At 36.7% G+C, this 10550-nt stretch overlaps 1 protein-coding gene across 4 annotated transcripts; it reads left to right on the top strand.

Annotated features, from left to right (window-relative positions):
- Positions 1-5203: 5203 nt before the first annotated feature.
- LOC105183194 (ribosomal protein S6 kinase beta-2) lies at positions 5204-9679 on the top strand. 4 transcript variants are annotated; one of them, XM_025299957.1, is made up of 12 exons: positions 5204-5291; positions 5552-5758; positions 5868-5908; positions 6025-6199; positions 7224-7307; positions 7508-7641; positions 7729-7791; positions 7931-8059; positions 8153-8243; positions 8358-8474; positions 8610-8849; positions 9330-9679. In XM_025299957.1, exons 2-12 carry the CDS (start codon positions 5663-5665, stop codon positions 9492-9494), a joined length of 1335 nt encoding a protein of 444 aa, XP_025155742.1. In that variant the 5' UTR covers positions 5204-5291; positions 5552-5662; the 3' UTR covers positions 9495-9679. The 4 variants fall into 4 exon arrangements, with proteins under 4 accessions (XP_025155742.1, XP_025155740.1, XP_025155743.1 ...); XM_025299958.1 differs by lacking the exon at positions 5204-5291 and adding an exon at positions 5312-5454; XM_025299956.1 differs by lacking the exon at positions 5204-5291 and adding an exon at positions 5312-5478.
- The last annotated feature ends 871 nt before the right edge of the window (positions 9680-10550 follow it).

Below are 10550 nucleotides of genomic sequence, written 5' to 3'. Positions count from 1 at the left end.
CAATAACCAATCAACACCAAAGTATCGATCTCAATGCCTTCAATATATCAATATTCAATATATAGATGACGTCACAATGACATCATCTTGACATTACTACATAGTCTTGATGAAAAATTGACTATTTAAAGTCAAAACGACATCTTTTTGATGTTATCGTGACTTCTTGTTCTCTTTGGGCATATTCGGCCTGTTTTCTGTATTAATAGTTTTTTATATCTTCCGAAATGTACATACATATTTTGAAACATTAGAACACTACGCGCGCGCCATTTTAGCGTATTCATAAATTTATTAGTATTAAATAATTAGTATTAAAGTTAAGAACAAATATTATAAATAAAAAATAAAACCTGGAGTATAAGTTCGATAATATCCGACTCCAACATACGATGTATTAGAAGCATACATTTTAAAATTCCATAACACATATTTCCTGCATAGTAATACGTTACCGTCTAACCAATGAAAATTTCAACGTTTAGAATTTCTATTCAAGACCATCTTAAGCTCTCTCTCCTTCCCTCCCCCTCCCCCCCCTCTCTCTCCCCCTATCTTCCTCATACTCTCTCTCTCACACTCTCCTCTCTCTCTCCCCTTCTCGCGGTTTTTCTGTTTCGTTCACTCTCTCTCATACACTCTCTCTTTCTCACACACCCTCTCCCATACTCTCACACACCCTCTCTCATACTCTCAATCTCTCTCTCTCTCTCTCTCTCTCTCTCTCTCTCTCTCTCTCTCTCTCTCTCTCTCTCTCTTACATACACACTCTCTCTCACTCCTTCCCTCACATTCTCCTTTCTCTTACACACACCTCTCTCACACACACACACACACACACATATACACACACTCTCTCTCTCTCTCTCTCTCTCTCTTTCTCTCTCTCTCTCTATCTCTCTCTCTCTCACACTCTGTCCCTCTCTCATTCTCTCTCTTTCACAATCTCTCTCTCTCTCTGACACTCTCTCACACACACACTCTCTCTCTCATATTTTCTGTCTCACACACACTCTCTCACTCCCTCTCTCTGCCTCACTCCCTCACGCTCAAACTCTTTCTCTCTGTCTCTCTCTCTCTCTCTCTCTCTCTCTCTCTCTCTCTCTCTCTCTCTCTCTCTCTCTCTCTCATCCACTCTTTCTCATATTCTCTCTCTCCATCCCTCCCTCCCTCCCCCCTCTCTCTCTCATTCTCCCTCTCATTCCTTTTCCCACACACTCTCTCTCTCTCTCTCTCTCTCTCTCTCTTTCTCTCTCTCTCTCTCTCACACAATCTCTCTCTCACACTCTCTCCCACTCTCATCCCCTCTCTCTCGTACTCCCTCTCTCTCACTCTCTCTCACCTCCATTCTCTCTCACATTCTCATTCTCTCACTCTCTCTCTCCCACTCTCCTCTTTCTACACTCTCTCCCACTCACTCCCCCTCTCACACTTTCTCGCACAATCTTTCTCTCATATCCCCTCTCTCTCACACTATCTCTGACACACACTCTCTCTTACACTCACTCTGTCACATTCTCTCTCTCTCACTCTCTCCGCCTCACACTCTCCTCTCTCTCACACAATCTCTTTCATCCAAACTCTCACTCTCTCACATTCTCTCTCCCACACTCTCTCACTCACACTCTCCTCTCTCCCACACTGTCTTCTGTCGTACACTCTCTCTCACTCTCTCACTCTCCTCTCTCACTTTCCTCTCTCATATACTCGCTCTCACTCACTCTCTCTCTCTCACACACTGTTTCTCTCACACTTTCTCACACAATATTTCTCTCATATCTTCTCTCTCTCACACTCTCTTTCAGATTGTCTCTCCCATACTCTCTCACTCACACACTCCTCTGTCGTACATTCTTTCTCACTCTCTCTTCTTCACACTTTCTCTCTCTCACACACTCTCTGTTACACGATCTCTTTCTCATATTCGCTCTCTCACACACACACACTCTCTCTCTCTCTCTCTCTCTCTCTTCCTCTCTCAATCACTCACTCCTTTTCACACACTCATACACTCTCTCTCCCTTTGACACACTCACACACTCCCCTCTCGCACGCTGTCTCTCCCTCTCATATACTTTCTCTCTGCCACATGCTCTCTCTCATCCTTTCTCTCTCTCTCCCCCTCTCCATCTCACACACTCTCTTTCATACTCTCCTCTCTTTCTCTCTCTCCCCCTCTCTGCTCCCTCCCTCTCCTCTCTCTCTCTCTCTCTCTCTCTCTCTCTCTGCCTTTCTCTATCTCCCATTCCCTCCCTCACACTCCCCTCTCTTACACTCTCCTCTCCCTTACACTCTCCTTTACTCACATTTTCCCTATCTCACACATTCTCTCTTTCCCACATTCTCTATGTCTCACACTCTCTTCCTCTCTCTTTCTCTCTCCCATACACTCTCTCTCTCTCTCTCTCTCACACTCTTTTCCTCTTTCATTCTCTCTCTCACACTCTTCCCCTCTCTCATTCTCTCTCTCACACTCTCTCACTCACACTCTCTTTCTCAGATTCTCTCTCTCTCCCATCTTTTCTCTCTCACACTCTCTCTCCCTCACTCCCTCACTCTTTCTCCCTCTTCCTCTCTCCTTCGTACATTCTCCCTCTCACACTCCCTCTCTAACACACTCCCTCTCTCACATTCTCTTTCTTACACTCTCCCGCACTCCCTCACTCACTCTCTCCATCTCATTCTCTCTCTCACATTCTCTCCCTCTCACACTCGCTCTCACGCACACTCTCTCTCTCACACTTCTCTCTTTCTTTCCCGCACTCTCTCTCTCCCTCTCTCGCCCTATCTTGCCCCCTCTGTCTTTCTCTCCCACTCTCCCTCTCTCTCTCTCTCTCTTCCTCTCTCTCTCATTCTCCCTCCCTCGCACTCTCTCTCACACACTGTCTCTCTCACACTCTCACACAATGTCTCTGCCACAATCTCTCTCATACTCTCTTTCTCATACACACCTTCTCTCTCACACTTTCCCTCCTCCACGTTCTCCCTCTTTCTCTCTCACTCTCTCTCTCACACACACTCTCTTTCTCAGATTCTCTCTCTCCCATCCTTTCTTTCTCACACTCTCTCCCTCACTCTCTCTCTTTGTCTATCTCTCTCTCTCCTTCACACATTCTCCCTCTCACATTCCCTCTCTAACACACTCCCTCTCTCACATTCTCTCTCTCACACTCTCCCTCACTCTCTCACTCTCTCTCTCTTCATCTCATTCTCTCCCTCTCTTTTTCACACTCTCCCTCACGCGCACTCTCTCACTTTCTCTCTTTCTCTCCCACACACACTCTCTCTCTCCCTCTCGCCCTCTCTGGCCCCCTCTGTCTTTCTCTCCCATTTTCTCTCTCACCCCTCCTTCTCTCTCTCTTCCTCCCTTGCACTCTCTCTCTCTCTCTCTCTCACACTCTCTCTCTCTCACACTCTCTGTCACATACTCTCACACAATCTCTCTCTCACAATTTCTCTCTCATACTCTCTTTCTCACACACTCTATCACACTTTCCCTTCCCCTCCCCCTCTCTCCCTCGCTCTTTCTAACTCTCTCTCATACACACACTCTCTCTCTCTCTCTCTCTCTCTCTCTCTCTCTCTCTCTCTCTCTCTCTAAATTCTATATGATTAAGAAATCAGTTGGATTCACATGCCGCTATTACTTTACTTTATTTTTCGAATTAAATTGCACTCCATGAAATTAAATATTACGTAATTCACGTTCTGATTTCCTAATTATAATTAATTAAACGTTATATTAATATGTATACAATTACCTGATGTAATTTGATATTCAAGCAAAAAAAACGACTGCCGTAAAAATGTCGAACTGTAAAGAACATTGATAGTAGCAGTAAAACATATAACCTCTCTTTCCCTCTTCCACTCTCCTTCCACTTCCTTTCTCTCTCTCTCTCTCTCTCTCTCTCTCTCTCTCTCTCTCTCTCACACAATCTCTCACATTCTCTCCCTCTCACACTCTCACTCTCTCATACTCCTCCTCTCTGACATTCTCTCCCTCACACTCTCCTCTCTCTTACACTCGTTCTCTCTCTCACACTCTCTCTCTCACACAATCTCTCTCTCATACTTTTTCTTTCTCTTTCTCACTCTTTCTCTCTTACACTCAGTCTCTCTCACGCTGTCCCTTTCTCACACACTCTCTCCCCCTCTCACACACTCTCTTTCCCTCTCATACACTCTCTCTCTTTCTTTCACACTCAATCTCTCTCTCTCTCTCTCTCTCACTCTGTCACTTTCCCTCTCACTCTCTCACTTTCACACACACACACTCTCTCTCACACTCAATCTCACTCACACTCCCACACGCACACGCACGCACGCACGCACGCACGCACGCACGCACGCACGCACGCACGCACGCACGACACACACGCACACACATACACGCGCGCGCGCGCACATGCACACGCATACGCATACTTTCCCTCTCACACACATTAAAAAACTATTATATATATGAAAGATGTAACCTGATAAAACCCGCAGCTGTCATTCACCGCGATGACAGCCACAAACGACATGAATCCGGCCGCAAATAATATCCTTCAGACTACACGAACATTATTATTTTGATCATTTTGATTTCTTTGATAATCATTAAGAATTATCCAGAACGCAACTGCCATGTTAAACGACTCAATTGTGAAATGTTTTGATTTTCACAAATTCATATAAAATTTTTCATTTTTCACTAATTCACAGAAGTCTTTCACTTTTTATTAGTTCACGCTAGGGAAAAGATTCATGATCGCTGCCTTGAGCAGCTGCAACGCTTCTCCAATCATCTATGTTGACGCGCTTCTACTCCTCAGATTTCTGTCATTAATAACTCGATAATTATTGCGAATCTCACAAAATGGTATGGGACTTTTATGTTTGTCTCAACCCAATCTACCCTCACACTTCGGATTGGCAACTAATTACCGGACACTTCGTATGATCTTCATGATACTAATCATACACAATGTCAATTCTTTTTTTTGGCACATATTACTACCATGTACTACATATTATTACCATGTTAATTCATGTTATAAACGCATAACAATGTGCGAGACCGTGCTTGTCAAGTACGCTATTATGGTTATAGCGGACATAAACTGCCTGAAAATGCATGTAGCACGGACTGTCACCACATGCAGGTTTTACCGCCAAAATCTGAAAGTGGATGTACGTAGCATCGTAGTTCCTCTCTCAAAATGGATGCAGATGTCGCTCTTTCCCAGTGCGTAAAGTTGGTGTCGCCGAAAACGCCGTGTTGGCCGCTCTCACATTCCTCTCTGGTAATAGTCTAATTATATATAATAATCAGCAAGAAAGAGAGAGTGTGAGTGTGTATATATGTCATGTGTGTGGGACACGCGATGATGATACGCTATTGAGTCGACGTTTATACTCTGCTGCTAGTTTTCTCCCACTCTATCAGTGCGGCTGTAACTATGCTCTGTTAGTGCAGTATTCTGTTACTTGGTATGTCCCACTCGCGCTGGCTGTTCAAGCAGTTTGAAGTGTTTAAAGGTTTCGTATGGTTTCGTACTAATAGCTGAGGAATAAGCGAGATTACCTAGAATCGGCGAATTGGTGACCAAGGAACATAGTTTTTTGTTGTAAAATTAATCCAACGTAAAATCACGACAATCTATCAATATCAGCGATGGCAGCGGTCTTTGATATTGAACTACAGGATGCGGAGAGCTTACTCCCTCACAGAGACGAATCGGAGGATGACGATATTATCGAGATTAATTCGGTAATACATTCTTACTTGCTCGGGTTTTGCTATATAGTCAAAAACTTCCTACAAAAAAATCTGCAGGTGAATATCATTTTATTAACTATGTATATTTCTCTTTTTGTAGGTAGAGTATGACGCCGATCCAAACGTGAATGAGATTGTAAAGTGAGTAAACTTATATGCTACCTGGTATGTCGCACATGCGACCGTCTTTGTTATTGTTTTTACTGTTTGAATATAAAAAAAGCTAACAAAAATATTATATTTTTGTATCTAATCAGGTCAGATAATGTAGAAACAGTCGCGATATCGGAACAAAATGTCAACCTTGGACGCGAGAGAGTTGGACCACAAGATTTTGAGTTATGCAAAGTTATTGGGAAAGGTGGCTATGGCAAAGTTTTCCAAGTACGCAAAACAACTGGAAATGACAGTGGCACTATCTTTGCTATGAAGGTACTGATATATATCTTTGAAATATTACAATTACTATGCATATTTTTATTTAAATATTTTGAGTAAAAATAATTACAACAGTGAAAATAAATAAGTAATAAATACAGTTGTATTATTTGTGATATTTTTACATGTTAATATTATAATCAATGTTTTTTATGTATTTTATATTTTTTCTGTTATTAAATATTCTACACATAATGTATGCATTTAATATGTGATATATTTATTCAGGATATACATGAGTTTGTATTACAACTTTTTACTATACAATCTAGTATTACCGATGGCATTGTATTTAATTGAGTTACATATAGATATTGCATATATTGCATTATGAGCAAATTCAGGTAACTTCTCGGCTTTTTGAGCTAAGATTCTAGTATGAAAAAGTATATATACTTAACATGGTAATGTATTATAAAAATGTACAAAATAACATTATGTGAGTCTTAAAATTGTTTCTGCTACAAGTGTAATTTTTGTGGCCATTTTTATATTTTTATAATGTATTACCATGTTAAGTACCTATACTTTTTAGTACTAGGATCTTAATTCAAGCAGCTGAGGAGTCAATCATCTAAATTTGGTCATAATGACATAATATGTGCAATATCTATATGCAATTTAATTAACTACAATGCCATTGGTAATCGTGGTTAAATCGTGTAGTAAAAAGTTGTACCATGAATTCATATACACCCTGTATATGTAGAAAACTTACAGCTTTTTCTATGCTTATACTTATAAATAATTTCATTATTTACTAGAAGTTATATATAACATACATAATACTTACAGATCTTTATATATATATATATATATTATATATAAATATTTCTTATTTATAAATTTCTATATTTATGAAATAGAAATATAATTAATTAGCTTTTATATTATCTTTTGACTAGTAATATTGAACTTAAAATTTTTTATATTCATTTTTAGATTCTATAAATGTTCTTACCAATAATTTTATTTAAAATTTTACCTGATATATATATGTATTTATCACTTAAAATAGGTTTTACGCAAGGCTTCGATCATAAGAAATCAGAAAGATACAGCTCATACTAAAGCGGAAAGAAATATTTTAGAGGCTGTAAAGGTCAGTTATATTTTTATCCACTTGAAAATTGAATTACAATTAGTTCAAAAACACAATTTTTAATAGTATTTTATAAAATATAATTAAGAATTCAAATATTGTTAACTAAGTCTCGAAAAAAAGCTTTTCGTGATTAGTTTGTCTATTATTTATATTTCATACAAAATACCAATTTATGTATTTATGCTTGCATTTGCCAGCATCCTTTTATCGTAGATCTCAAGTATGCATTTCAAACTGGTGGCAAGTTATATCTGATATTGGAATATATGTGTGGTGGTGAGCTTTTTCGACATTTAATAGATGAAGGAATTTTTTTAGAAGATACTGCATGGTAAGTAAATTATGCAGATATTTTAAATTATAATCATATAATATATTTGTTTAATATAGTGTATTTCTTATATTATTTATTTTACAGCTTTTACTTATGTGAAATTATATTGGCTCTACAACATCTACATTTACAAGGCATTATATACAGGTGTCATATTTTTCTAATAACATATTTGTGTATGTGCATCAAGCATTTAATTGTAATCTCAGCAATCAATATAAATGTATCAAATATTTGATCTAAACGGGACTGATCTGATAATATTCTAATTAACAAATTATTGTAGAGATCTAAAACCAGAAAATATTCTATTGGATGCAGAAGGTCATATTAAATTAACTGATTTTGGATTATGTAAAGAGCATATACAAGAGGGCACAGTTACACATACATTCTGCGGTACTATTGAATATATGTAAGAACTATAAATATTCCACTATATATAACGTTTTTTTCTTTGCTCAGAAGTCAATTATATATTAATCATTAATTTATTATCCCAACTAAGGGCACCTGAGATTTTAACTAGAAGTGGACATGGAAAAGCAGTAGACTGGTGGAGTTTGGGGAGTTTAATGTATGATATGCTAACAGGATCTGTATGTATTATTGTCAATACATTAACAAATATTCAAAATCTATATTAACAAATATTCAAAATCTATAACAAAAAGTTCTTCATATTATATTATTTATTATTACCAATTCTTTAGCCACCATTTACTTCTGAAAACAGAAAAAAAACTATTGACAAGATTCTACGTGGAAAATTGATTCTTCCGCAATATTTGACTCCTGATGCTAGAGATCTCGTTCGGAAATTGTTAAAAGTTAGTATTTAAAAATAAGCCTTTTTTTTTATAAACATATCCTAAGATCAGTATCTTTTTTTTTCTTATTAAACAATTAAAGGTATGTAATTCTGTACATCAAATATATGTAGAATATAATCATCTCCCATATAGAGACAAGTTGCACAAAGGCTAGGCTCTGGTCCATCAGATGGTGAACAAGTAAAAACTCACCGATTTTTTAAGCATATCAATTGGGATGATGTAATATCTCGAAAATTAGAACCACCATTCAGACCAACATTGGCTAGCGAAGATGACGTATCACAATTTGATAAGACATTTACTACTTCTGCACCAATAGATTCTCCAGCTGAATGTACGTTAAGTGAATCAGCTAATAGGGTATTTCAGGCAAGTTTTCTCTTTTTATTTACAATATAATATAAGACTATAATGAATTTATATATATATATATGTTTATATATGAAAGAGAGGAAGGAGAAGGAGGGATTGAGGGGGAGAGAGGGGGGAAGGAGGGCTGAAAGGAGAGGGAGGAGAAATTTTGTATTATATATTCCAGATATTGTCATGAAATTTACATGTATATCTTATATTTAAGACTGCGTTCCGAAATTTACTGCCAGTACTGAAAATACATAGTTTGTGTCACGTATACTATAGATTTTCAGTATTAGCAGTGAATTTTGGAACGCAGCTTGAATCTAAATGTTAATGTACATATAAAATATTCTAGTAAGTGTAGATTTTTCCAAATATTTTATGTGGAATATACATGTAAATTTTTTTATATTATTTTACAATTGCTCTTTATATTTACTGAAGTTATATAGGCATATACGATTATGCAGTAATAATGTAATTTTTTTTTAGGGATTTACATACGTTGCACCAAGTGTTTTAGAAGATATTAATTCACAACCGCGAGTTATAAAAGCAAGAAGTCCTCGTAAAGCGACTATGCGAGGTTTTTCACCCCGAACCACGCATTTCCATTTTCATAATACACATTTACAAAATCACAGGTTAGAAATGTAAAAGTTATAATCATATCTATTTCCAATTATACAAAATTATTTATATAAAATATTTACATAAAAAATCACGTAAAAAAATTTTAAATTAATAATATGAATAAACTAATCTAATAATAAGCAAGGTACTGATGCATAAATGTAGTATGTACAGTACTGGACAAAAATAAATTCTTAAAGCATCTTGAACATTTTTACATTTGCGTGAATAATTCAGCAATCTTGACAGATAGAAAATAAATATATTGGGACAAAAATAAAGTTTCATAGTCAATTTTTAAGTTTTAAATAAAAAAATTCAAAAATATTGAAAAAATCTTTCAATAGTTAAATTCATTACATTTATTATCATATTTATCTTGGATAAAATAAAGTGCACTGGAACTTTTATTTAATTTTACTAGTAAAAATATGTAGACTATCTCTTGGTACTTGGTGCTTGGAAATAAGAGGAACTATATAAATAAATGTGTTAACAATTACATTCTGTTAGTTACTGGTGTTAGAAAGAGTAATATATTGATTTTTCACCAACAACTATGGAAACTAAACAAATTCGAAACTTGATAGATAGATAAAGACTGGCAGGAGACTTTCCAAAATAGGAAAATCGGTTGAAAGTATAGCAGAAAGTATAGCAAGTGAAACTGAAGTCAGAAAGATCTAGCAAAAATTTCTGGAACTCAGCATAGTAACAAATAAGACCGATCACAAATAGTAGAGGAAGACAAATTCAGTCGAGGATTATAGGATTATCCAAAAAACAGAAAAATCCGACTGCTATTAGTTGTATAATCCGGGAAATTGTTCATCTTAATATTTCCGAATGAACTATATACAGGAAACTCCGGGAAGTTGGGTTGAAGAATAATTTTGCATTGCGTCCTTTGATCTGAAAAGCTAATGAGATCAAACGTCTAGAATTCATAAAAAAATACGTTGATAAGCTATTGCTCTTCTGGAAGAATGTGATTTGGAATGATGAAAATAAGTTTAACCACTTCGATCATAAAAAATGACTGCGGGTTTGATTAAAACCTGGCGAAAAACTTATGGATAG

The sequence above is a fragment of the Harpegnathos saltator genome, unplaced genomic scaffold, assembly GCF_003227715.2.
Source record: "Harpegnathos saltator strain DR-91 unplaced genomic scaffold, Hsal_v8.6 scaffold30, whole genome shotgun sequence".
In the NCBI taxonomy this organism is placed as follows: domain Eukaryota; kingdom Metazoa; phylum Arthropoda; class Insecta; order Hymenoptera; family Formicidae; genus Harpegnathos; species Harpegnathos saltator.
The sequence above is the reverse complement of the archived record's forward strand: the minus strand, read 5'-3'. Positions and strand labels throughout refer to the sequence as shown.